The sequence below is a fragment of the Tauraco erythrolophus genome, chromosome 1, assembly GCF_009769465.1.
Source record: "Tauraco erythrolophus isolate bTauEry1 chromosome 1, bTauEry1.pri, whole genome shotgun sequence".
Classification (NCBI taxonomy): Eukaryota; Metazoa; Chordata; class Aves; order Musophagiformes; family Musophagidae; genus Tauraco; species Tauraco erythrolophus.
In genome coordinates, this window is record NC_141465.1 from 116,444,477 (window position 1) to 116,471,872 (window position 27,396).

General features: G+C 40.4%; 1 protein-coding gene across 1 annotated transcript in view; it reads left to right on the forward strand.

Annotated features, from left to right (window-relative positions):
* MICU2 (mitochondrial calcium uptake 2) overlaps positions 1 to 27,001 on the forward strand; it is a 163,236-nt gene extending 136,235 nt beyond the window's left edge. The window contains exons 8-12 of the mRNA XM_086621449.1: positions 11,304 to 11,401; positions 20,369 to 20,540; positions 20,818 to 20,926; positions 24,631 to 24,788; positions 25,078 to 27,001. Coding sequence (XP_086477575.1) covers positions 11,304 to 11,401; positions 20,369 to 20,540; positions 20,818 to 20,926; positions 24,631 to 24,788; positions 25,078 to 25,182 — 642 coding nt within the window. The 3' untranslated portion in view covers positions 25,183 to 27,001. The remainder of the gene's footprint in view (positions 1 to 11,303; positions 11,402 to 20,368; positions 20,541 to 20,817; positions 20,927 to 24,630; positions 24,789 to 25,077) is intronic.
* Positions 27,002 to 27,396: the final 395 nt, after the last annotated feature.

A 27,396-nucleotide genomic window follows, 5' to 3' on the forward strand; every position in this document is an offset into this window, starting at 1 on the left:
AGGCAAGGATTACTTTAGTTAGATCCACTTCCAGGAAGAAATTACTTCGATGCAGACCAGAAGAAGAAACAAAATATTAAGAGTCTGGTCTTCCAACTGGATTAATTTCACTGAATTGCAGACCATTAGCAAATGGAAAATACAACTCGTCAATGAAAGGAGCAGTTGAATTCCTGGTCTCTTCAGGCTATTTTCCCCTGAATCCTGCCATTTAACCTACTTTCTTCCTCAAGTGAAGTCTTTGCTAGCTGCCGTCTCTTCTTCAGTCTCTAGTTAGCACAGAGACAAGATATTCTCTAGCCTGAATTAGACTGGGAAAAAAAAAGGAGAAGTCCTAAGCATACTGAAAACACCTCAGCAGAAGCTGATGATTTGGGGCGAAGGAGAGGGAGGGTACAGATGGGCTTTGTCAGCAACATGGACAGTGAGACTGAATGCACTCTCAGTAAGTTTGCTGAAGGCACCAAGCTGTGTGGTGTGGTTGACACACTGGAGGGAAGGGATTCCATCCAGAGGGACCTTGGTAGGCTTGAGAGGTGTGAACCTCATGAAGTTCAACAAGGCCAAGTGCAAGGTCCTGCACATTGGTCAGGGCAATCCCAAGCACAAGTACAGGCTGGGCAGTGAATGGATTGAGAGCAGCCCTGAAGAGAAGGACTTGAGGGTGTTGGTTGATGAGAAGCTCAACATGAGCCGGCAATGTGCACTTGCAGCCCAGAAAGCCAACCGTGTCCTGGGCTACATCCAAAGAAGCGTGGCCAGCAGGTCGAGGGAGGTGATTCTGCCCCTCTACTCTGCTCTTGTGAGACCCCACCCGCGAGTCCAGAGGAGGGTCACAAAGATGATCTGAGGGCTGGAGCACCTCTCCTACGCAGACAGACTGAGAGAGTTGGGGTTGTTGTCATGGTTTGATGTGGAGGAGGGGGTGGTTCTGGTGGCAGGAGAGAGGTTTTGCTCCCTGCGACCTCCCTGGTTTTGGAACCAGGTTAGGCTTAGTTCTGGCCACCAGATCAGACTGCCATCCCCCTCGGGGTTGAGCCAATAGGGCGCCTCTGCGAATTGCCCTATTTAAGTCAGGACAAAGGAACCGGAAAAGGTGCTTTGCATAGGATCGAGCAGAGAAGGGAGGAGGGCACTGCCCCCGCTCCCTGGCTCCTGGCCGGGCAGCTGCCTGCGTCGGGCCGGCACCGCCCACGGAGAATGGCGGCAGCGGAGCCAGCTGGGGAACTCGGGGGCACCCCACTGCCAGGGTGCCCACTGGGCTGAGTTCACCTGGAGAGGACTGAGATCTGAGAGAAACAGCCGCATCGACAGCAGGTCAGTGAGGATGGAGCGGGAGGAGGTGTGCCGGAGCCGAGTTTCCCCTGCGGCTGATGGTGAGATGGCAGGTGGCCCCCCTGCAACCAGGACAGCCTTGGTGGAGCAGAGACCCACTCGCAGCCCGTGGGGAGAAGATGCCTGAGCCTGAGGATGGTCGTGTTGGGACGCACGGCAAGGCAGAGAGGCATCTGGAGTCTGCGTGATGACCCACGCTGGAGCGAGTGGCTACAGCTCCCTAAGTACCCGAGACTGTGGTAAAGCCCACACCGGAGCAATCTGTGGGGAAGGATTGTTTCCAGTGGGCTGGACTCACGCTGGAGAAGTTTGTGGATTTTTCCTCGTGGGTAGGGGATCCACTGGAGTGGGGGAAAAGGGTGTAAGGACTCCTTCTCCTTTAAGAAAGAAGCAGCAGTAACAGCACGGAATGAACTGACCTGCACCCCCCCAGTCCCTGCCCCCTGTGCTGCTGGGGGGAGGAGGTAGAGCCAAGAGGAAAAGGAAAGGGGTGGGGGGAAGGTGTCGGTTTTAAGATCTGGTTTTGTTTCTTTCTGTCCTCTCGAGTAATCGGTTTTGTTTCCCTTTGTCCTTCTAAGTAATCATTAATAAACTGTTTTGCTTTGAGAAAGCCCTGTCTGTTTTGCCCAGGACCATGGTTGGTGGGTGCTCCCTCTGTTCTTGTCTCAACCCTCAGTCCCTTTGGGTTTTTTTTCTCTCCTCTCTACTTTACTGGAGAAGGAGAGACTGTGTGAGTTTTAGTTGCTGGATCAGCCTAAAACCACGACAGTCTTTTTGGCGCCCAACGTGGGGCAGAGGAATTAGAGATAAGAATAGTGATTGGGAGAGGTAACGGGCAAAACATGGACTTTACAGTGTGAAGAGACTGTGTGAGTTTTAGTTGCTGGATCAGCCTAAAACCACGACAGTTGTTCAGCCTGGAGAAGAGAAGGCTCTGGAGAGACCTTCTAGCAGCCTTCCAGTACCCAAAGGGGGCCTGCAAGAAAGCTGGAGAGGGGCTTTTTACAAGGGTGTGTAGTGATAGGGCAAGGGGCAATGGCTTTAAACTGAAAGAGGGGAGATTTAGATTAGATCTAAGGAAGAAGTTGTTCACTCTGAGGGTGGTGAGACACTGGAACAGGTTATCCTGAGAAGTTGTAGATTCTCCATTCCTTGAAGTGTTCAAGGTCAGGTTGGATGAGCCTTTGCACAACATGATCTAGTGGAAGGTGTCCCTGCCTGTGGCAGGGGGGTTGAAACTAGATGATCTTTGAGGTCCCTTCCAACCCAAACCATTCTATGATTCTGTGTTTATCTTCAGCTATTACTATAAGGTCCTGCTTGCATCAGCAGCACTACTTTTGTTGTGTGCTTAAGTTGGATAGTGTAGCTGAAGGATATTTTTCTCACCACAAACTTGCTTTCAGTTGTAAACTGAAAATGCATATATAGGCATGGGGTAGCAACTTCTCATGTTGGAAGCATTCAATAAGAAATTTGTACAGCACTCCGCTTTATAAATTTACCATGCATCAGCAGTTTCTACAAAGAGTTGGTCCAGCTCATGTTCTTTCCTTTTTCACCTGCCTAGGGAAAATGTGGAAGTGGCAGTATTGCTAACACCTTTAATATTTACTAAGCATAAATAAAAACTGTCTTCTGATGCTTAAAGGCTTTGCTCCCTCAATATGCATCCAGAGTTCAGTTAAAAATTGTTTGACTAACAACCGTCTCCTTTCTTGAATCTTTTCATCAGTCACAAGATTAAAATAGCTAGGATTAATAGGGTTGTCTGCTCCTCAAAACCAATTTCAATTGACACTTAACTGCCATGACAGTGAAAGAAAAAGAATCTTTATTCTGCATGAATGCACTGCTATAGTATAAAATTTCTGGAGAAACTTTGATACAGTTGGGCAGATTTCCTTATAAACACATAAGCTTATTGGAAGCTAATTAAATATTTGAGACCTCACTTGGAGTATTGCGTCCAGTTCTGGAGCCCCCAACACAAGAAGGACATGGACCAGCTGGAGAGGGTCCAGAGGAGGGCCACGAAGATGATAAGAGGGCTGGAGCACCTTTCCTATGAGGACAGGCTGAAAGAGTTGGGGCTGTTCAGCCTGGAGAAGAGGAGGCTCCGGGGTGACCTGATAGCGGTCTTCCAGTACCTCAAGGGGGCCTACAAGAATGATGGGGAGAGACTGTTCAGGAGGGCCTGTTGTGATAGGACACACATAGGGGTAATGGTTTTAAAATAGAGGGAGGTAGATTCAGGTTGGATATTAGGAAAAAATTTTTTACCATGAGAGTGGTAGAACACTGGAACAGGTTTCCCAGAGAGGTGGTGGATGCTCCATCCCTGGAGACATTCAAGGCCAGGTTGGACGAGGCCCTGAGCAACCTGATCTAGTTGGAGATATCCCTGTTTGTTGCAGGGGGGTTGGACTAGATGACCTTTGAAGGTCCCTTCCAGCCCTAACCATTCTATGATTCTATGATTCTATGATTCTATGATTCTATGATCTGAGCCTGAATGTCTCTATTTTGGTTTTTGTCTTGCTTCAAATTTTGTCTTCAGAATTCTCCATTGAGAAAAATCTGAAGTTATTGTAACCAGAAAATATTACTTAATATGATTTCTTAGCAGATTATAAATGGAATTATAGTGTGTTCAAAAGAAGAATTAAATAGCTTTGGGGAGTACAGCTATCTTGAAATTCTCCTGGTCTCTAGATCTCTACTTGACAAAGTCCAAATTATCACTTTTCTTCTAATTTTTATTTTCTTTCCTGTCTCTGTCTCTCACAAAAGAAGGTGGTTATAAGCAGTGAATCTGACTATACAATGTAGTCAGTGCATGTGGTTTTACCCTTTATTTTTAGTAGTTGTGGCAGTCATAGTATTAGTTTCAAGCAAAGCAGATAAAGCATAAAAATATGGGTTTTAAATTGACTATGTTCTTCAAAAGCTGAGATACAACACTTTGGCAATTTGCATATGAGTTTGCTGGTTTTTCAAAGTAACCTCAGTTTCTGATACCAGATGAAAAATGTCACTGACTTATGAAAATAAGGTATAAATGGTATTCTGCAATTTTGTTTAACCATCAGGTATATCCAGGTATATTCGCTGTCCATTGTGTAGACAGAGGTCTCAGTCATTCATTTACTGTATGGAGATACCACTTAGTACTCGTTGAGATTCTGTATTAGGAAAAGAAAAAACAGTTCACTTGCTGTGCACCCAGGGTGCTTATGTCTCTGCCTGTTCTACTGAGACTTTGATTTACATGTCTAAAATTCAAAATGTCACCATTTCGTAATGGCCCTTGAATGGGATTACAGTGGACTTTGTTATCCAGATAAATATATTTCAGTTGAGGTGTTTTCTTTTTCCAGTACTATAAATGATGCTGGAAGAAAAGCCAAAAAAATCTCCCCAGCCTTAACCAGCCCAATCTTTTGGGAGGTTCCTTGCCAACTTTTGGAGAGCAGGCACTCTGATTTACTCATAGCACAGGCATGTGTGCGTGCACACAGTGAAGGAAAGATGCAGGCAGACTTACAAGGCTGGCAGCCCAATTCTTTCTAACTAGACTGGAGAAAATGGTGCAGAAGTCAACAGAGGCAGTGACTGTCGCACGTCACCCATCTTCCCATAGGCCAAAGGAAATCCTGCACCTGGCTTCCTAGCTCAACTGATCTGCTTCATATGAGACACCCAGCCGAGCATGTGACCATGCTTCGCGGAAGGAGAGGTAGACTTCTTGCCTGGAAGTAGTGTAGAGTGTTATAGGAAGATGCATGAGCTGGAAGACTTATTTTGTAAGAGTATTTTGAAAAAGATGTTGCCCAGTGAAGAGCACTAGTTGCTTTTATATTACTGCTCTGAGCTCCTTAAAAGGATACTCTGATAGTGGTACGTGCGTTAGCATACTGGTAGTGAAAAGAATGCTAATGGTTGCAGGTATCTGCTGTACAGCCCAGTCGTCTAGATCGGGGACTTTGCCCTTGGGCCCTTCAATTTAGATTAATGAGTTATCAGCTAGTTTCAGTACCTCTAATTTAATATGCTTTGTGTAATAGCTAAACTTAGAAGTTAATTTTAGCTATTGTTAGGAAAGGAATGACAATACAGAACGTTCTATATTTGTTCTTAAAATGGAATTCATGTTGGCAACGTGCGTCCTCTCATTTCCAAATGATTAAACATGTGCTTCTGGATTCCATAATGAACATATTTTCATACAAAGTATCTCATCTGCGTTATTTAAAAAAAAACATTTAACTAGTACTTGGGGACACAGCTACTAATCTCTTTTAAACAGAAAACTTTTGAAATAAAATTCATTCTGACTATAAGCAGTATACTTTTAACCGCACACATGGATATTTTCCTGTTGATTGTGTATCAGTTGTTTTAACCTGTCTACTTTTCTTTCTTCATCATTCATTCACACATTTATCACCACTTAGCTGGTCAGTGCAGGGTTTTACACTTGGACCTTCAGACATGGCAGCATTGTGATGCATCTCTTCAGCCACAGAGACTGTGCGGACCATTGTAACCTGCCCACCTGTTCCCTAGAATTTCTAATTAATTTGAAGTTTTCTACCCATAGCTTCAAAGCCTGTAAAGCCTGGTCCCAGTATAAGTAAAGACTGCTTAAACTAAAGGGAGGAGGATGGTGGTTGACAGCTGTGCTCTTCTAGTGTAGGAATACTCTGTAACAGAGGTGCAGCATATTTCTGTAGCACATTGAATTTTGCAAGAATCTGATCCAAGACTAAAATTAATATCCCTCCCCGAAAGAGTATGTCACTAATCTTATCACCTCTCAGTTCATAAGGAATGCACATTTTTTTTCTTGACCTGTCTTCTCTGACCTAAATGTGTATGTTTTGTATCAGCAGATTAATGTTGAATTCTGTCGAAAAGGTTTTAGGTGCTTTAAACCAAGGAGTATTGCGATGTTCCTGCATGCTTTAAAGGAAGCTCTCCAGGCAGGTAAACCCCATAGAGAACCAAGCCGTGTGGCATCAAAATATTACACTATTAAAAAACTGCTGGGTCATTGTTTACCTCACAGACAAGGAAATTATTTTATTTTTCCACATGATCTGATGACATTATAACCTCAAGAGAGACAAAGAAACATGCTTTCTGTCATCTTTCCAAGTACCTATTTTGCTAGTGTATTGAATTTGGCTTGGATACCAAAGCCTGTTTCCCACGGAATTCATCTGGAAGCCTGTTGTGGTCACAGTAGCATGGCTTTCCATTGCACAGATGTGTGAGGCAAGGCTACCCCTTTAATCTCTGCTGCTTAACCTAGTCTGAAGCACTTTAAATTATATAGCTCGAGAAGCAAGACAGCAGTGTGAGCTCCTGGCAGGCCAGGAAAAACGCACGATTTGGCTTTGCACTAACAGCTCTAGTCCTTAATTCAAAACCGTTAAGAATCTGATCATAATCTCTGAAGGCTACCTAGTGCATTTGCTTGTAAAATTAGTTGGAATAAACTGGAAATGGTGCATGTAAGCATGCTCACTTGACATTTTGTGATAACTGAAACTTGGGGTGGCAGCCTGAACGTGAACTACCTGGGGACACCTTAGGACAGCGGGGTGGGTAAGTTGGACACAGTCCATCAGGACTTGGTTTTAGCGCCGAGAGCAAGGAGGTTTATGCATGCTGAGAATGGGTGTGCTCTGCCTTTGAGGCCAAGTCCATGTGAATCAAAAGAGCGGGCTTCACTGAACGTCGTACCTCCTGAGGGGGCACCTGGTTACAGATTCTCTACTTTTTATGGAAATTAGTATTTTTGACATATGATGCAACAGGGAAGCAGGGCCTGAATTCTTGTGAGGGACTGTCCTCAAAAGACTGAACTGTATAGAAGCTGCTTTTCCCAGTTGCCATTAGTGCATTGCTCAGGCAGCCTCAGGCTTCGCAGTGCAACAGTGCCATTCCCTGACTGCTTGACGCAGCAGGATTTGGTTCCTCTCAACCTGCTGGCAACAAGGCTAGTTTCAGCTTGTTCCTGTTTTGTTCATAAAGTATCTCCTACAACATCTGCTTCCAGATTAGCTTTAGCCCACTTGGCTGGAAACCATTTTTATTCTGTAACTCCTTGTGAACTGATGCAGAACTGTGGGTGAAGCACTGAAAGCTGAGTTGCATCTAACATGAAGTTACATCTTCTTCCTTGCTAAAGGCACTAACGGTACAGCATAGTGATTCCATGGCATAAGTTGTCATTAAAAAACAACTAATCCCCAGACAATGGGAATGCTGGATGTTGAATGCTGGATATAAGCTGTTTATTGCTTAGAAAACTCTCCATTAGATTTCTTCTCAGATATTGTCTGTTATACTCTCTGTAGAAGAAAAATGTGCACAGTTTACCCTGTCTGTATCCGATCCAGTGTCTTCTTGAATCTTACCTCATGAGAAAATGCCTTGCAAAACATTAAAACTTCAGTATGGATTTACATGATTAAAGCTGATTCATCATAAAATGGTGTATTGTTCATTCTGGTGTGCACTTGAGGCTGTCTAGGCTTTGCCAAAAAAACCCTGCTTCTGGAGATCTGGACCTCATGGTCTCACTAGCTTCCCTGTTCATTGTTCTTTTGACCAGCTGTACCTGGCAGGATTAATTTCATAATGGAAACCTTCTTCCCAGAACTGAGTTGTAGGATATACCCCAACATCTTGAGACTCTCAAAATGACAGAAAGGTTGATGCTCTTGAGCAGTATTTGAGGCTAGGCTGCTTAGACTGAAGCCTACATTGTCTCCAGGGATAGGAGTTTGGCATGATGAACTGACTGACCTAGCAGCTGAAAAACAAAAAGCCTTTCAGAGAAGTGGACTCAAAAATTTGCAAAGATTTAGTCTTACCTTTGGAAAGATTTGGGACATCACTAGCAGACAGAAACCAAGATGTTCTCCTTGACCCTCCTTTCTTTTCTGCCTCTGTTCTTCATCTATACACTCTACTTCTCTCTACTTCTAGCTTAACCAAAAAAAAGTTCAATCCAAAATATGTATTACTTTTACAATTTCTATCGAAACAAGATGTCGCATAGTGAATACCATCTCCCAGGAAGCAAGTAAGAGAACAAGGAACATATTACAGATTTTAATCATGATGAATGCTTTCCAGTCATGCCTCAGGGAAATTCTGCAATGAAAGGAGGCAAGAATCTAGAGACAGCAAGTCTATTAACATTTCAGATGAGTTTTGAAAATCAGTTAGGTACATTATTCTGAAAATCCTGTCTCATTGTGTGATAAGTTTCTTCTCGGTGGCACTTGTTGCTACTTGCTGCAGTATCAGGTCCTAAATGTCAAAAGCTCAGTGGGGAGCTACAGGATTAGGTAGATCTGTGCCTGGGATTTAGTGTTTGCAGCATCAGGCTTCTATGTTAACAGTCTGTGTAATGTCATAAGGAAATAAATGTTATGGTATCTGATCTTGCTTAAAAAGGAATAATTGCATAATTCAGCAGTTCATGGTGCTTTTGAAAAGTGTACAAGGTGTTAACATGACTCTAGAAAATAAGCCTATGTTTGTAATATGTACACACATGTTCATTAGTTCATATAGACTTGTGTGGCGTCAGAGCTTGGTCTTTGGGATTCTTTATCTCAATCAATGGACCCTGAAACACGTCTGAGTTCCCCAGTTGAGGTACATGTCCCTGCCCCATCCCATGCTTGTATCAAGATGCGACTCATAACCATCCTTTCTCCACTCTGTGCCTCAGCTTTCTGTAAAGTGCACAGCCCAAAAGGGTCCTGTGGTGCACCCTCCTGGGGCTGAAGCCACCAGATACAGCAGAATACAAACTTTCACTCAATTTAGATAGTAGCTCTGTGACTTGAAGCTACCAGCCTGTTCCTTTTTACAGCTCCAGGATTAGGTTAGTTACCATTTCACTCTCATTGCCAAGACAGACATTCCAAATGTAAGTTATTCTTTTACCTAAGCTCAGGAGGGTGAGGTGTTGGAAATATTAATAGAGCTCTCATTATCTTCTAACAAAGATTTGTCATGTCAGTACTAATTTATACAGTTCAGCAGCAAAGGCTCCTAATGATTCTGTGGACAAAAAGGAATTATGTACTAACATGTACTTCTATTTAATAGCATTAACTCTAGGAAAAGCAATTTTTTGAAATTTTACCCTGAAGCTGTAGTCTCTGTGGTCTCCTATTGCATATTTGGTTTTAAAAAAACGTACTGTTTTGTAGTTTTAAAATACATTTAACTTTCACTAACATAGTGTTTGGACATCTGCCAATTCCACTTTGGAATTTCAACTGATAAAGAGGGTAGCCAACAATTAGGTGCATATTTGTTATAAATCCAGGGATAGGCTTTGTCATCTTAGATAAGATGAGATAGGTATTGTTTGTATGTCTTCTTCTAACTTATAACTAGAGAAACATGAATAGAAGCAAAAAACTTTTTCTGTCACAGACTTAGTTTTTAGAAAGTTATTTTAAACCTTGTTTTTCAGTTTGTTTTCAACACAGCACTGCTTTTAATATGAAGTAATTAAATTGGAAGCGTTAAATTGTGTAATCATGAGTTCAGTTTTTAAAATTACCTCAGCAAATTTATTTTGCATTTTTCAAGTCTCCTGTAAACATGTGAGCAAAAAAAAAGGAAAAAGCAGATTAGAATCTTCCTGCAGTGAGAAATATGTGGATTCTTCTCTGTTTCTTCTTAGAAAACTTTGCATTCTGACATAAATAGTCTGGCTTTGAATTTCAAATAAGCATACATGAATGTTTGACTTTTGACTTTCAAAAAAGCATATACCAATGTTTATGCATCAGTCTTCACAGTAATCTGAAGTGTTTAAACTTTAGAAGGATGGATCTTGTGGGTATTTAAATATTCTTTGCCTGCAGTTAAATGATAAAAGCTCAGTAAGTACAGTTTGCACATGGCTTGAAAAGTTTTTTTTCTAGGTTCAGTCATACATATATCACTGGCACTTAGTGAATTGTAGCTTGCAGTAGAAATGAGGAATGTTACCTCTTTAACTATAAAATAACTGTGTCACATATGCAGTAAGCATGAAGCACACGGTGGACTAATGGGACTTGTTATTGATGATGCTGAAAGCTAAATAACCATTAGTATTAAATCTTATGAAAAGACTCTTGTCTTTCATCTTACCTCTTCAACCAGATAAAAGACACAGAGGCTATTTAGATGTCATAAGAATAGTTTGTTGAAATCCCTCCGGACTTAGAAAAAAAAAAAAATCTCTCTTCACGTTGCTTAGTGTTTTGTTGCGTTCAAAGAAATGCCAGTATACTAGTGCTGAAAGAAGAATAGAACAGAAATCCAGCATTATGTGTGGTTTTAGGATTGTTAAAGATGCTGTTGAGTTGAAATAATGTGCATCCTTTTTCTGCAGAAATCTCTTCGTCAGATTTAAAAGATATATAGAAAAGTCACTAACACTGAAAATTTGCAGGAAGCCTTGTAAGACTGTATTATAACAGAGCACTGTGAATGTTTGTATTTTTCTAGTTTCATTTCTTGGAATATCATGAATGTTTTTAGATGGCTGTAGCAAATTAGAAATACCTGACTAAAAACTTTTTACAAAGATGTTAACTTTAAATAAAGCCTCTGTTCACCTAAGCATGAAAGTTTTTAAAGATTTGACTAGCAATTTTTTCAGCTCTAATAATAAAATACACCAAAGGTGGTTGTAAATTGTGCTCATCTTTCATACAGAATATTTAGGAGCAGAACATATAATACACTGTTACCAGTTGATGTGGAAGAATTATTCAGCTCGGAAATCCTGTGTGATAGCATTGGTAACAGTAATATAAATTGCGAGTATCTCTTGTGAAATTCTCATTCAAATAAATATTTCCAGATTTGTGGTGAACAGATACTAATAATCATATGATGCATAATAATTAATCATACATTTTTTTGGTTTATAGGGAGCAGAACTGGAAAGCTGTGGTGTTAATACCATGTTGCTGGTACATTTCTTTGGAAAAGAAGGAAAGGAAAAACTTCGCTATTCTGAGTTTTTCAGGTATGTTTTTCAGCTAGGCAAGCCTAACAGCAGCCAGTCCTGTTTCTACCCCCTCTGCTTTGCACCAACACTGGCATTAACCTGACCCCACACTGAGCTGATTCAGAAAGTTAAGCAGGTAATGAAGCAGGATATTATTCTTGATTTTGCATGATTGAATTTTAGTTTAGCTCCTGGTTTCTGCTGTCTGCAGGAGGAGTTGAGCACCATGACAAGTCCAAAGCAGCAGTGGACCTGGAAGCTGTGAGGACTGAGACTACCATTCTTAGCAGCTGTGTGATGGCATACCTTAAGACAATATGATTCATGAGTATTTTTCTTTATCAAATCACCAAAAAAGTCACTATCAATTAAAAAAGATTTTCTGATTTGAGACACCCTTCTTATTACAACTGTTATGGTAGGCTACAGGCAACTGTGCTGCTTGCTTCAAATTCCAGCTTCTGTTGAAACTTTACCCGTGCCGTTTTGTTTACTCTTTGGACTACTTTTGCAATGGGACTATGCAGATACTTCATGGAGCTTATGTCAGAGCTGAGAATTAAGCCAGATGATAAACACCACATCAGACTAAAACTGTAGTGAAATACCAAGTGGCTATTACTCCCAGAAACGTAGTGCTCTATACATGTCTATTTCACTGTAAGCTTTGCAAAGTCAGAACTGTTGTAGGGAATCATTCAGTTTATGCGTCATACACATGTCAGAAAGATGGCCTGATCCTCGTCTGCATCAGAGTATGAAGTTCTGTTGTGGTTGCTTTTGACTTGAAAACCCAACCAGGTATCAACAGTTAGTATTTTAATTGGATGAGATTCTTTCTTCCAATGTTTATTTTGACCAGTAATGATGACCACCACCTACACAGCATCACAACTTAACTGGTTAAAACTCTCTGTTACTTGAGAAATCAATTTCTCCTGTTAGTATGAACTCCAGATGCATTTTGCTATGTGAACTTGGGCCCAGAATCCAAATGCACAGTCTTTCTTTGAGATAAATGGACGTTAAGTGCCTAAATACCTGTATAAATCTTGACACACGTCTTTTCTACAAAAATAATCAGTCATTTACAGACTGCAAAAATAAATTGGGATAATATATTTTACTTTATGTTCAGAAGCAGAGAATCTGTCAGCCTTCTTAAAAATGAATGTTGTTGCAATCAGTAGAGGTTTGGGGAAAGCCAGAGTAGAAAAAGAAGAGCAGCAATTTTTCTAACACTAAAAAGTGTTCAACTCCACTGGCTTTGGCACACACCAATTTTCAAATAAACAACCTTTCTCTTTTGAAGATCTCAACTCAATGGGAATCTAAGTGAGTAAAAGAAATTCAAGATGCCTCCAGCTCCCTTTTCTATAAATACCACAGATCCTCTCAATGAAACAAAAGGCAGAGAGCACCAGTAAAAGGTTGTGTTTGCATACACAGTGTAAACTGAAAAGCCTCAGGTCTTAGATAAAATCCTACATTGACCCAATGAGGCATGACATTGATGAAACTATGTTCCTAGTGCATTCAGAACACGTAGGTTAAAGACCTTTGCCTACCACACAGATAGAGGCCTGTAATCAAAATCAAACTCCCACATCTTGCTCTTAAAATTTGTGGGATAAGTGTAAGGTTTAATGCAGGTAATTTTTCAACGGTGGCAGTTACGTTTCGTAGAGCTGGAATGTGCCTCTTTATCACTGCGTAGACACTCCATCTCAGTTGCAACGTGACGGTAAAGTTTGTTTAACACACAGAAAGGTGAATAAAAGGATCACTGTCTTTTTAACCTGTGTGAAGGTATCACCTTTCACATGATTTTATTTGCAAGTAAATCAAGCACATCATTTCTGGGTTCCTATTGTTCAGAGAAAATGTGATTTCTATCTGATGGCCTCTCATAACATTTTATCTTACTCGGAAAGCTATTGTTGGCTGTTTGATCAAAGTGCCACACTGTTTTTACAAGAGATGACTGATGAGCTGTACAGACATAGATCATTGTCAAAAGCAGAAAATAATGATGGTAAATGCTTTTATCATTTTCCAAGTTCTTGCCTAGAAAGCTTTTCCATTGATCAGTGTAGTACCTAGTCAAAAGTAGGGGTGATTAGATTTGATTAGGACACACTAAAACTTGTCACATTAGTTAAATACATGGTGCTGTAGAGTCCTTGAAACTAAAAAAAAAAAAAAAAAAAAAAGGCAGGAATGCTTTCTTTGTGAAATTTCGCTGTACTTACATGGGAATTCAGAAAGCTGAGACTAGTGTTCTCACCTCATTACTTAAATATATTTTCCTCATGCTTCCTCCTTTTCAGTTTGGCTGACATTAAAACATCCTTTTGTAAGTGTGCAACGATCTATATCTACATGTACACCAATGATGTCTGACCCTTTTAGCCCACAGTCCAAACATTTAAAAAATGTCAGACAGCCACAATCAATATATCAGGGCAATTAATTTGCCTTATTCTCCTTTCTTTGCATTCAGACAGCACAAAGAAAATGAAAACTGTCTACATCTCTTTCAGCAATGTGGAGCTGATGTAAGCCAGCTCTCGTGCCTCCCTTCCTACTGCCCCGAACGCAGGAGGCAAGCTGATTACGGGGAGGGAAAATGGTTAAGCATGCTGTGCTCCATCTGTCTCCAGCTGGTGCATGGTTCTTGGGAAATCATAGGTAGGTGGTACACACAAGGACAATCCTCAGGCTTTTTTTTTACCAGACATAATGAATGAGACCGTGCAACAGTATATCAGATCACTTTTCAACCTTTCTTGGGCTGCTGGGAGCATGGAAGTATTTTCATAGGTATTTTGTGATACCAGTCAAGATCTTTTCTCACTGTTCTTCAGAACGTAGTCAAAGCAGCAACCAAAGTTGCTCCTTTTCATTCTCTCCTGAGCAGCAGTGGTGGGACTCGCACTTCGTTCTGCAGCATCTCCTGGGACTGCTTAGAAGTGGTGGAAGCAATCCAGGACACACACCATCCTATGTCTTTCCCATAGTAACAAGGTAGTTTCAGAGATCTTAAGGTAGGACTTGAGGAACAGAGCTTCAACTCCAGACTACTACATGATTTCTTGCCAGATGTGTTGTCCTTAACATAAGGACAATATGATAATTATTATTAATAGTATTTCATAACTTTAAAAATGGCAGCTCGTTTCCCTGGCAAAAGTTAGGAAATTTAAATTATTCTTGATTATGTTTATGTACATCACTAGCAAAGGTGATGCCTCCTAGTCAAATGCAGCTAGAATCATTATTCTCCTGTGTCAGTTTGAGAAAATATAAACCAATATGCAGCAAGCCTAAAACCATGTAACAAAGAAGGGTAGATTTAATATAAGAAGCTGTAATCAGATGAGAATTTCCTCTCTGAAGATCTGAACAAGTTTCTGTTTCTGATGACCGCCACTCAGTTTTACATCTCAACAACAAATGTTGCCTTCTAATACCAGGGCCCTTCTTAGAGAATGTAAAATTTCAAACAGGAAGCCAGTAGTTCTCCGGGGTTTCCCCTGTTTTTTGAGACAAATAATTTTTGGTCTTTTCCTTCCAAAAACTGTTTCACTTGTCCTTTAATTTCCAGGTATATTGTATGTGCTATTTTTCCTTCTGAGCAGAAAACAATTTAGTTTTCTAGGTATAGCAAATATTTCTTCTTGACAGCCACTTTTTTTTCCTCCAAAAAAAAGTCTCTTACTGATCTTGTTTAAGTATGTCTAATCCCAAATAAAAGAGGAGACAGTAATTCACTCCCTAAACAGTTTACGACTGCTATGATTTTTGTCTGTAATCTGTCCCCAAGCAAGCTTAAATCTCTCACAATCTTCTTGAAGGAAAAAAAAAAAAAAAAAGTGCAGAGAGTATGGAAAGAATATTCAAAAAACTTTCTGGTCATTGAATTTTTTCCTAGGATGGCTAACAAAACAGTACTTTCCCAGTATGGTTAAACAATGGGCATCTTTTAATCATAAAAAGAAAAGTAACATTTAAAATCCAGTTTATGGCATTTTCTTACCTGATTTGCTGCTTCCAAACTTCTCATCAGTTAATAGAATTTTGCAGCAGAAATATTCTTTAATCATAGTTTCTTTTTTATTTTCTGCTTTAGCATGAAGGTCACAAATTGCATAACTGTACACAAAACATGCCTTTTTCCTACCTGTCATGTTTCTTTCCTTCCATACTTTGAATTCCTTGGTACATTTCATTTTGACCCTTTCATTTAAGAAACCGGAATTATCCAGGCTGAACCACACTGCTAGTGTTGACATTTTCCTGGTGCTGTTCTGCATTTGTGCCAATGCATGGATGCAGAATCTCTTTCAGGTAGCGCCATCAGCCAGTAGTGCTTTTGCTGTTACGATGACTTACATGTTTTCAGTGATTTTCATCTAGGGATTTGGAAGTGCCTTGCAGAAATAGAACATGGTTGCCTCCTTGTTTATCTCCATACTTACACTCATATCTATGTCTGTGTATGTGTATATAGAACCCTAATACATGTAGAGATTACATCTCTCATGCAACTAGAATCAGACAGTAAGGAAGTGGAAGTGGGAACAAAATCTGGCTTCATGTTTGTATGTTTCTTTCATAGTTGAATCTGAGTATTTCCCAAATATTTAGTAAAGATATTGGGAATAATCTGTTTCTTTCTTTCCTGTATACTTATCAAAGGAATAGCTTGATTAGTTTCTACAGAACACTTATAAAAGAAAGCAAGTAGTTTTGTTTTGTTTAGTTTGGAAACATGGAGGGCAGTAAATCAAAGAGGGTTTTGCCTGTAATTCTGAAAATTATGAGATTGATTAACTGTCTTACTGCTTGCAAAACTGAATTTACAAGCATAGATCTAAATGTTCTCTAAAGGTTAATGGTCAAGCCCTTATTAGGTTTTCTGGATTCTGTTTTGGAAGTCAGATTGCAAAAAGACAACCTTGGAGCTGGTTTGCAACAGTCTTTCAGTGCAGAGAGAGTTATCCAGTCTTTGAAAGGACATCAGTGTCCAAAGAGGAGCCGAAGCAGAGTACAGATGCTGGGGTGGTGTATCCACCACTATCCTTGTTGTTAAGTTTCCTTGCTATAAATCAGTGCAACAAGAACTGGTCAGTTCTGTATTACAGCGTTAAAGCTCTGTACAGACTTTTAGTTCAGGTCAAGAGGTATAGGAAAGAAAACTTTCCCTAACCTTTCCTTTTGTGTTTCATTCTTCTACTTTGTGTGCCGTAAGGAATACAACACTAGCACTTCATTGCAACATCTCAGGTTGGAAGGGAAATAGCTGCATTCCTGAGGTCTCCCCACTTTTATTACATTTTCACTTCTATTAAAGCTGCCAAAAAGTCTTGAGAGACTCCCTCTTTCTATAGTAAAGCACATTACAAAACAAGGGATAAAGCCTGATAAGGTTTCTGGATGCTGTTGTAACACGATAACGAATTTGGCTATTGGCCTTCAACGTGGGTGTTTTAGAGAGTGTGGATGAAACAGGCAATCTTAAAGAAAGTATTGTCTGTTCCCAGCCTTTTCCTTGTCTTATAAATTTATGATTTACCTTTCCTTTTTGTTATTTGGGAACAGAGCTTGCTTTTATTTTCAAGCTGCTATAGCATAAGAGTATTCCCAGCATAATTGTTTTTGAATTGTAGAGCACATCTACAATTAGAATCCTGTTCCCATAGTTGAATTCTGGCTCCCTTCAAAGTCCCCAGCCAAGCTCCCACTGACTTTGGGAGAGCAGGAATTTAATTCCTATGCTTGTTTTTCCTAATATCTGGAGAAATTTTTAAGGAATTTCCAGCTGAAACTCATCGCACTGTGATCCAGAAATACAAAAGCAAGTATCCCTAGTGGTGTCTTGGCATTTAAGTATCAAGTTTTACTTCCTAACTAGAAAGTTATTTTTAATAACTTTTCATAACTTTCACTTAAAAAAAAAAGTCATTAGGATTTTTAACTCTCTCATCTGGGAATAAGAGTGACCTAGAATACTGATGTGATGATTCACAGTATTTTAATTTTTGTAATATGGGAGACTATCACATATAAATTTTAAATTACACATTTCAGCTGCTGCTCCAAGCAGCATTTGTTATGGCAGGAAAGCTTCCCACTCTGGCTTGCCAGGAGCAAGCCTGCCTACAAGTTGAAGTGAAATATCTGTTAATTTTTTTGTACCTAAATAAGTAATTCCCACTCCCCTCCCTAATCCGTGTAATGCAGCAAGATACACAGCTGTTGTGCCACAGGAAGGGTGCAGTGTCAGTGTCCCAGATAAAGTGGAGAGGGCAAGAACCCAGGCCAGAGAAAAGGCAATGGAAAACTCACAGAGGGATTGGGGAAATATAACACCTTATTCACTGTCCAACTGGAAAAGAGTGCAGAAGCAAGCGCACTTCGAAAATGCCACAGCCAAACCCTTCACTTTCCTCTTTGGCTTTGCTGCACCTTTCTGGCTGGCTGATGTGTGTGGCTAGGTGGGCCACTCGCTCCTTCCTCAGCACGTACGAATGCCTGGTCTTTCAGCTCTCCTGATTTTTTTGGGTATGGCTAGAGGGCAGGTCTCTGAGGGTTTTCTGCTTAAGGAAATGCAGTGTTTAGAAAAGATGGAAGAATATGTAGTTTGTCATCACCTATGGCTGCTGACCAGTACAGCAAATGACTGAGAGTTAGCTCAAGATAAATAACTCATACTTTCAATAACAGACCTTAAGTCTGTTGCAAAATGTGTCCACCTTTCATAAATCAAAAGCCAAGAAAATAAAACACGTGGCATCTCATTTCCCTAGGTCCACGTTTTAGGCGTGTTTCTAAAAGTTACTTCATTTTCAGCAGCTTCTCCTCCCCCACACCAGATGTGACATGGGTTGGAAATGACAGTCAAAGATGCAGTTACTATTCTGCATGGTTTCTGCTGTGACTTCCAGCCAAGCGCAAGCCACACATCTCAGATACAATCTACTCCCTTGCCATTGATGTCCGCTCCCAAAATGCAGCCAAGTGGCCCTAACCAGTCTCTGCTGGACTGACACTGTGCCTGGTCTACATGACCGGTCCATGCTGTCCTCTCCCCACACAGCCCGACCTCCCTTTCCGGGGTCCGAGGAGTCTAGCGGGTGGTGCAGCAGGACTGCTGCTGTGAGCCCACGCCAGCCGGTCTCCCTGGCCCACGCTGGCTGCAGGGCTGGCCAGAGGCAGCAGTCACCTCACGGGTTGCAAGGACAGGAGCTGCATCTGAAAACTGAAGAGTGGTTTGCAAGCTGTGCAAGTAAGATCTCGCTGGTCTGTAATACAAGGGGCCTCCCCTTCACACAGGGGGCACAAACAGGTCCTTTGGTGTTTCATCCCCTTGTGAGAGGGAGAGTCAGGCGAGTTAAAAGTGAGCCAGGTTGTAAGGTGGACTGTGAAGGAAGATACTCAGTGTTTGACTGTGCTGTGAAAGCCTCGTAACCCCCTTTCCTGGACCAGAAAAATGCCCATATAAAATGTGAGCATATCATACCCCTCCTCAGTATTACCCTAACAAAACTCTAGCCTGAAACTTGAAATCAGGCTTTCATTTACTTGCATGTCCAGAGCCACGAAGCATTTGTTGGCCCTTTATTTGCATGTGCAGCTCTCCTTATTAGAGGAAAAAATACAAGAGAGAGCTTGTGCTGCAACAGCAGTCTGCAGCTAACCCTGTATAGACGTCACAGAGCTTTGAGTTACTAATTGTCCAAGTGATCTCATTAAAGAACTAATGGTAGCTGTGCAGGCTAAAATGACATAATTTCAGGGGAAAGAATTCAAACCCAGTGAGGCCGTGCAAACACTGATGAGCAAAAGAGCCTCTGCTGATATGTGCTACATAAACCTTTAGCTGTCCTCTTCTCCAGCTAATTGCTTTGTCCCAGTATAGGAGTATTTCATTCTGTCCTGTCAATAATTTTTGCAAGTCAATAAAGCAGAGTTCTTTTGAATTACTAAAGGGATTCTGGCCAGCATCACTGTGTTTTTAGCATTTGTTCATATTTAAAAATTACCGCTTTTTGGATTATTATCTATTTCTGAAGTGGAAATTACCATATGGATTGCACGGTATTGTCTTCTGCTTTCTCGAAATTTGTATCAGGCCAGAAGAAATGATAATGGTCTTGTAGACCAAACTGGGGAAACTCCAAGCTATAACTGCTTACACTTCTAGCTCAATACCTGCGGGTTGTTACTAGTTTCTCATGCTGTTTTTACTTTTCTTCCTAAAAGAATGGATGTCTCCTAAAAACCTTGATGTTCACCCCTTCCTTTTTCAGACAGCTCTCTTCGTACCTTCACAAACACCTGCAGCATCATTTTCTGTGCTCTTCCAAACTCTATTCATGTCAATTGTAATCCTCTCTAATCCAACCACTAGTGAGTGCAGAACTGATTGGCCAAACCTTTCTTTGCAGTTATAATCTTTGAGGCTTTTAGTCCTGTTTTCCTGCAGTAATGATTTCAAGTTTCCTCTTTTCTTTAACTCTTGTGATTATTAAGGCCTCATCTTTCTAGGCACTTTCCAGTCTTGTCATTCCTGTCTTATTAATATGAAATTTCATAATTCGTGTGTCAGGCCTTTAGTTACCATGTCCTTTTTCATTCATTCATTATAATACTCTCTTACCAATCGTTTTATCTCATTATCTGCACATTTTCAAACATTAGTAAAAGCTATATGTTAAATGTACCTGCAAATTCTCTTGGCAGCAGCAATCTGTGAATGTAGACTTAGAGAGCACCCTACTGGTGTCATTCATGAAATGCAGCCGTGGCAGCAAATGTGCACACCCAGGCAGAATTAAACCAGTGACATTGTAAGCAATGGTGTTGATAGTATCTGTGATTAAGAGTTAGTGTCTACTACATTTAGCAGACACCAGTAGGTAGTAGTAGTGATACAGTGGTGCAAGTATCAACTGTTGGATAATATCTGCTTACACTTAGATTCATGGAAAATCTGCAAACAGAAGTCCAAGAAATGGAATTCATAAAGTTTTCAAAGGGTTTGAAAGTCATGAGAAAAGAAGACTTTGCAGAATGGTTACTGTACTTCACTGATGAGGAAAACAATGAAATTTACTGGCAGAATGTGAACGACAGAATCGAGGCAGGCGAGGTTAGTGTTGCTTTGGTTTGCTTCCTTGTTTGTTATGTACAGGTTTTCATTTGAATATGAGTATCTAATAAAGTAAGTAGTATCAAAGTGAATTATTGCAGCTTTTAATTTTTATACAAATAAGAACAATGGTAATTTGCGAATTGAGAAAGAAAAATATTGACAATGAGTAAGTAATCACGCCTAAACATTAGGTCCCCCAGATTTACTGAAATAGATTTACTGAGATTTGAGTGTATTGTTCATTATATATCATCTGAATTCTGTGATACTCTAGAATATCAGTTTGGAAGAATTCAAGACTTTTTGCAAGTTTACAAACAACCTGGAAGACTTTTCTATTGCCATGCAGATGTTTACTGTAGCCAATCGTCCTGTTAAACGAGGTAAGTACTGCACATCTTTTGTATTTTTTTTAAAAAGGAAAAAATGCATTTTTGTTGCAGAATTAATGTAAATAGATTATCCCAAAGTATCCCAAAGTAGCGCTATAAAGTCCAAAAATAGTATACTGCTTTTTATTCTGAATTCATTACATTTAATGAAAAAATAATAATATAAAGTTTGCAAAATGTTTTGATTTGTAAGTTCTAATAGGCTATCATATGCTGAACCACTCACAGCAGACTAAACCATAGAATCATAGAATGATTTGGATCGAAAGGGACCTTTGAAGGTCAGCTAGTCCAACCTGCCACTGCCATGGGCAGGGACATCTTTCACTAGTTGCGCAAAGCCCCATCTAACCTAACTTTGAACACTTCCAAGGATGGGACATCACAGCTTCTCTTGGCAACCTGTTCCAGTGCCTCACCACCCTCAGAGAGAATTTCTTCCTTATATCCAATCCAAATCTCCCCTCTTATAGTTTAAAGCCATTGCCCCTTGTCCTGTCACTACACGCCCTTGTAAAAAGTCCCTCTCCAGCTTTCCTGTAGGCCCCCTTTAGGTACTGGAAAGCTGCTATAAGATCACCCCGGAGCCTTCTCTTCTCCAGGCTGAACAGCCCCAACTCTCTCAGCTTGTGTGCATAGGAGAGGTGCTCCAGCCCTCAGATCATCTTCGTGGCCCTCCTCTGGACTCACTCCAGCAGCTCCATGTCCTTCTTGTGTTGGGGACTCCAGAGCTGAATGTAGTATTCCAGGAGGGGTCTCACGAGAGCAGAGTAGAGGGGCAGAATCCCCTCCCTTGGCCTGCTGGCCACGCTTCTTTGGATGCAGCTCAGCACATTGCTGGCTAGCTCAATTTTTCATCCATCAGTATCCCCAAGTCTTTCTCTGTAGAGCTGCTCTCAGTCCAGTCTAAATTCCAGATTAGGAAGGTTTTATTGAAACAATGAATGCTTCAGTAGCAGTTCATGGTAACAAAGCTGTTTCCTTATAGTGAAACTAGTTTTCTGAGGAAACTAAACAATAGAGTTCTCTTCTTTTGCAGGGTTTGTAGCATCTTACTGTGTTTTACTTATGCCTCCATACTTCCTTCTCCATGTGCTTATGTAGCATTATGCAATCATGGCTATGAAAAACAAACAATGTAGTGAAGTGGGTTTTAAAATAAAGATTTGGAGAAGGGAAATTGCTGCTTTCCCATTTAGTAGAAATAGGAGCGATGCAACAAAAGTTTCATGGACATACAAATGCTTTTTGTTACAATCCTGAGGTTGTTACTTGTTGAAAGACAGCTCTCATCTGAAAATAGTAACATAAAAAGTTCCTGAGGAAATTTGATGAGACATTAACATTCATTGACATAAATATATGATGGACTCATGTGAAAAAGGTGAGAGAGATGTGAGAAGACGTGAAGAGAATTCAGTATTCTTGAGAGAGAAATGCGAAGATTGTTTGAACCAAGGAAGACCAAAACTGGGGAGGTTTACAACTTGTGACTTTCATCACTAGTTATTGGAGCCTTTCAGAAAGGTTTTGTTTCCACAGCCTCTCTGCACAGCTATCCTAGTGCTTACCCACTCTCATCATGGAGACTTTTCTGTGTCAAACCCTTGTTGCAGCTTATGATGATTGTGCCTTGCCTCCATGCACCTTTGAGAAAAATCTGATGCCCTCTTCTCTATAACCCGTTTTAGAAGGTTGAAGGCTGCAGCGAGATCCCCTTTTACACTTCTGTTCTCCCCAGCTCCTGCAGCTTCTCTTCCATCATGTGCTCTAGTTCCCAGCTGGGTTTGTGGCCCTCCCTATCTGGTTTGACATCTTTCTCCTAGGGGAGGAGATAGATTTTATTTGCACAAGGTGTACAAAGAGTGGAGAGGAAAGAGGATGATTTGATAGTGAAATAATAGTCATAAGTGAGATATGAAAGTTTAGCTCACTTCTTTTTTAAGTATCCTGGTTTTAAGTGCCAAAGGATGATGAGGCCAGCAGTTGGTGTTGACTCTGGTAATACTTCCTTGTAAAAACTCATTCCTAACGAGCAGGCACGTGTGACTGTTTATGCACTGAACCATACTGTGATCAGAAACAGTCAGCTCCTGAGGCAACTCACGGACGTTACATGCATACATGTCTAATCCTTTCCTGAATCTCACTAAGTTCTTTGTCTTGCTGTTTGCGTGTGTGTACATGTGTGTATTCACACATATGTGAATATTTATCTAAAAATAAGACAATCCTTTAGTCTTTCCTTTTATTCTAGACTTTTTTTTCTTCTAAGCAGCTTATCTTTCCTCTCTGATAAAGTAGCCCTTCTTGGTTTGAAGATTATTATGCTCCACCATTTTCAAAGATCTTTCTCCTTTTCTTCATATTCTGTTCAAAAAAGTGCAGTGCCATCTCTGGATTTATACTTAGTTTCAAGGACTGAAACAGTTAACATCTTTTTAAAGACAAAATTAAGACTTTACTGTAAATATCCCGTATTTCATGTCCTTTTCAAATTGTGGTATATCCGTTTACACAAGGTTTTTCAACTTCATTGTATTTAAACCAACTGTAAATTAAGCAAGTGCATTTATACAGGAATTGTTCAAAGAGGCAAAGATGAGAGCTAAGTGAGGAGTGCTCTTTCCTCTAGTAAGCTTCAGAACTAATCATATTTATAGCACTATTTATAAACAGAACTTGTTTATGAAAGCAGAACCACGTTATTACTATATTTATGACGTAGTTGGACAACTTGCTGTAGTAATCTACAATACTGCTATATTTTAATAACCTCCAGTCCCTCCTTGAAATTCACACTTCCGTGATGTCTTCAAAAATGCATCCAGTTCATGTGTTGTGATTGTGCATGCTGTAATATGCAATAATCATTTCACTCTTACTGTCTGCTGTTTTACGATAACCCCACACGTTTCTTCATCTTCCTTGAGTCAAAACTTCAAACTGTTTACACCACAAGACCAAAAGTGGAGATAGATAGTAGGTATTACTGTAATGCACATGATACTGTAAAGAGAGAAGGCCAAAAAGCTGAAGAGAAAAGCGGATCTCCAGAGAGGTATGACAGCTTTGTCTGCCATAAATCCTCATAAACTCTTCCATCACAACTTAAGAGAAGGTATCGTAGTTCCTTAAAAAACAGAACTACAGGCGTATAAAGCCATGTGCTATAAAAAGTGCATTGAGTATTTGATGGTCTGTGTTTCTACAGAGTTGCTGAAGGGATTGTTGGTTGAGGTGGAGCATATTGTAAAATACTGTTCTCTGAGGAGAAGAGTTTTCTTGCAGAATGAATTGGCGTGAAACTGGTTTGAGATAAAACGGTATTATTTCTTATGAGAACATAGTAAAGCAAGTACTTATCATCCATATGCACAGGTATCAGCCAAAAGTACCCAAGTTTTCAGCATGCAGCTATTGCTGGCAAAAAATATCATTCTTACTGTTGCTTGAGAAGTAGTGCATTTCAAAAGTTTATCATATAATTGATAAAGATTGTGTTACGAAAAATGAAGCAAGCTCAAGAACACGTGAACTGAGGCCTCCTAATAGTCTACTAGTTCACACATCTCATTCTCCAGTTAGGATACCGATGAGACATTGTAAATTGTACAGAATCCTGCTATTTATGTGCTTTCCAATTTTGTTACAAGTTCCCAGTCACTTATGATCTAATATTATGTCTTTACTAGCTGAGTTCAAGAGAGCAGTGAAGGTGGCAACAGGACAGGAGCTCTCAGATAATGTTTTGGATACCATCTTCAAGATTTTTGATCTAGATGGAGATGACTGCCTGAGCCACAGCGAGTTTCTTGGAGTCCTGAGGAACCGAATTCATCGAGGTTTGAGGGTAACAAGCTAATGTCATTGTTTTTAAATACCACAGATGATTGCTACAACTGTCTGGTTAATTCTTGTAGAAAGACAAGTAGAGATAGTGAATGAAAGAAGTTATATTTTAAACTGAAGATTCCTTACTGCTTATGAATCTAGGAGGAATGCTGCCACCAAGAACTTGTTATTATGCATGTGAACTATGGGAACAAGCAGCAGCTTTGCATTATATATTATATTTACACAGTCTGTGAGTAAGAGTCTTTTTTGTGTAAATACTAAACATACTTTAACTTTATTAACAGGTACCACAACAGCAAGGCATTCAAGGTTACTGGAAGTGTGTGAAGAGAGAAAGCATTAAAGGAGCCAAAGAAGTGTGGAAGCAAACTGGGAAAAGTCCTTTTTAAAGCAGTCCATTGTTCTTTTGCTATAAATGTTATTATTAAGGGGGGGGTTGTCTGTCCTGTTTACATAATAGCTGAATCAAAAATACTCTTTTTTTTTACTATAGTTAAACTTTAATTAACCCGGTTTCTAATGCAATAATTTTATATCGTTCTAGTGCAATTAGTTTGGTTTACAGAACTGTCATCACTTTTGACCCCCGTACAGAAGTACTTTTGTTTTAGGGAATAGTGTTGTTTACTCCTCTGTGGAGTCTGACCCTGCCCTGTAGCATACAGGATACGCAGGATTTAATAGTGGCCACTGACAGGAACATCGCAGCAATATCATTTCCTGTTGGAAGAGTGGACATCATCTCAGTTAGCCACCAACACAGCAGTTCTCTTTCCCTGGCAAGGGTAGAGGTTCAAAAGGCGAAACCACTTGCACAATCCATGGAAATCAAGTTATCCTAAATCAGAAAGGAAGATTCACATGGTTCGTGCCCTCGTTACTATGAACTGCTCGTGTGCGACTTCCTGGTGGATGATTCCACCAGATCGTGTGTGGATGTCTGGTTTGTCTACCTTCGTGCGGGTGATATTAAACTGGAAATACAAGACTGTCAATACAGGCTTTAAAAGTTGTACATTGATCTATGAATGTGCATTGAGTCTCTCAGACCTCTTCAGCAAATAGTATAAATGAGAAGCAAAAATCCTCATTCTGTCATAAACAGTAGTAGCTACAATTTGAGTTATAACTGTGTTGCTTTAATTGTATTGCAGACGGTGAATGTGTAACAAATAGTTGCTTTATCTTAGTAAAGGCTGTGACAGGGAATGCTGCAGTATCTCAGGAATTCAAGGTTATAATAAGCAAGTGTTGATGGAAAAATAAGTCCAATGAAAAAATAAATAAAAATGTTTATTATTCCAAAACGGAAAGTTAGGCATAAGATCTTAAACAGTTAAACAAGGAACTCATAAAAAATAACATTTAGCAATTATATTATAAACATTTTTTAGCTATAACATAGTGTGCATCTGTGTATACACAGGGGTGTATGTTACATGGTTTTTCTTTCTTACAGCCTTAAGAGCAAATAGTCCCAGGTCCGGATCAGTCTTCCTGGTTGGCCACTGTGTATAGGAGATAGACTTATCTGTAAAACTCTCAACGGTCTTCCTCTTGCCCCCTCCCAGTTGTCTGACTTGTCTTGACTGAGGTCAAAACCTTTCAAGACAGGTTTGTGATAACAGATTCAAAAGATGGACTGGGGAAATGTCTCAAGAAAAAACAACCAAAAAATCTCACCACTCTATGAGGAAGTATTCAGCATGACACTAGCTATGTTATTTACAAAGTTGTATATAAGCTTAACAGGAGGTGTTTTGTTGTAATTTCTTTAGTGTTTGATGGGGAGAGGCTTGAGAAGAGGGAAACCTTCCATGATAGATACCAGAGCAGCCCTCACTCAGATGAGGGACAGGAGACACTGCATTAAGAAACCATGAAGATGCCACCTAAGGAGTACTGAGGTTACAGAGAATGTATTTGGTACGTCAGTAGCTGTCAGGCGAGCTTGTGCTGAGGAGGAGCCCTCCTGCCTGAGCCTCGGCGCAGTGGTCTCATGTAGGGAAGTAAAGTAAGAAGCTAGCAAAGCAGCAGTGTGCTGCTCTTCTCTCCACAGCCTTCACTTGGAGCTTTAATTTAAATTGTGCTTCAGAGGAAATGCTTGTATTTTTGTCATCTGTGGACATGCACCCAGAGTCACCCACTAGAACAAGAACGTCCCTATGTTGGTGTCCTGAGATCTGTCTAGAAGATCAGGAACCAGTGACCACCTGGATCCTGGAAGTAAAGGATCCTTTACTTCCCCAGGAAACCATCAGAAGGAAATAAAATGCAGTAAACACCTCAGCCCACCCCCCTCAAACTGAACTCATGCACTGCTCTGGGGGCAACAAAAAATTAGATAGCTCATTTGCTTTGTGTGTTTGGAAGTTGCTTGCCGCCTCTGGTGATGGGAGCTGTGAGAAAGAGACAGCTAACGGGAGCGAAGGTGGGCAGTGGGACTGGCATCGAAGTACCGCAGCCAGCTTCACATCACCAAATAGTGAAGGACACAAATGAGCAAGACACATCTGTATCACAAAAGTGTGTGTGTTCACCCAAGGTGTGCTTTGTTCCAGCTCCACCTTTAGTGCCAGGCTGCCTTTTACTTGTTGCTGTTA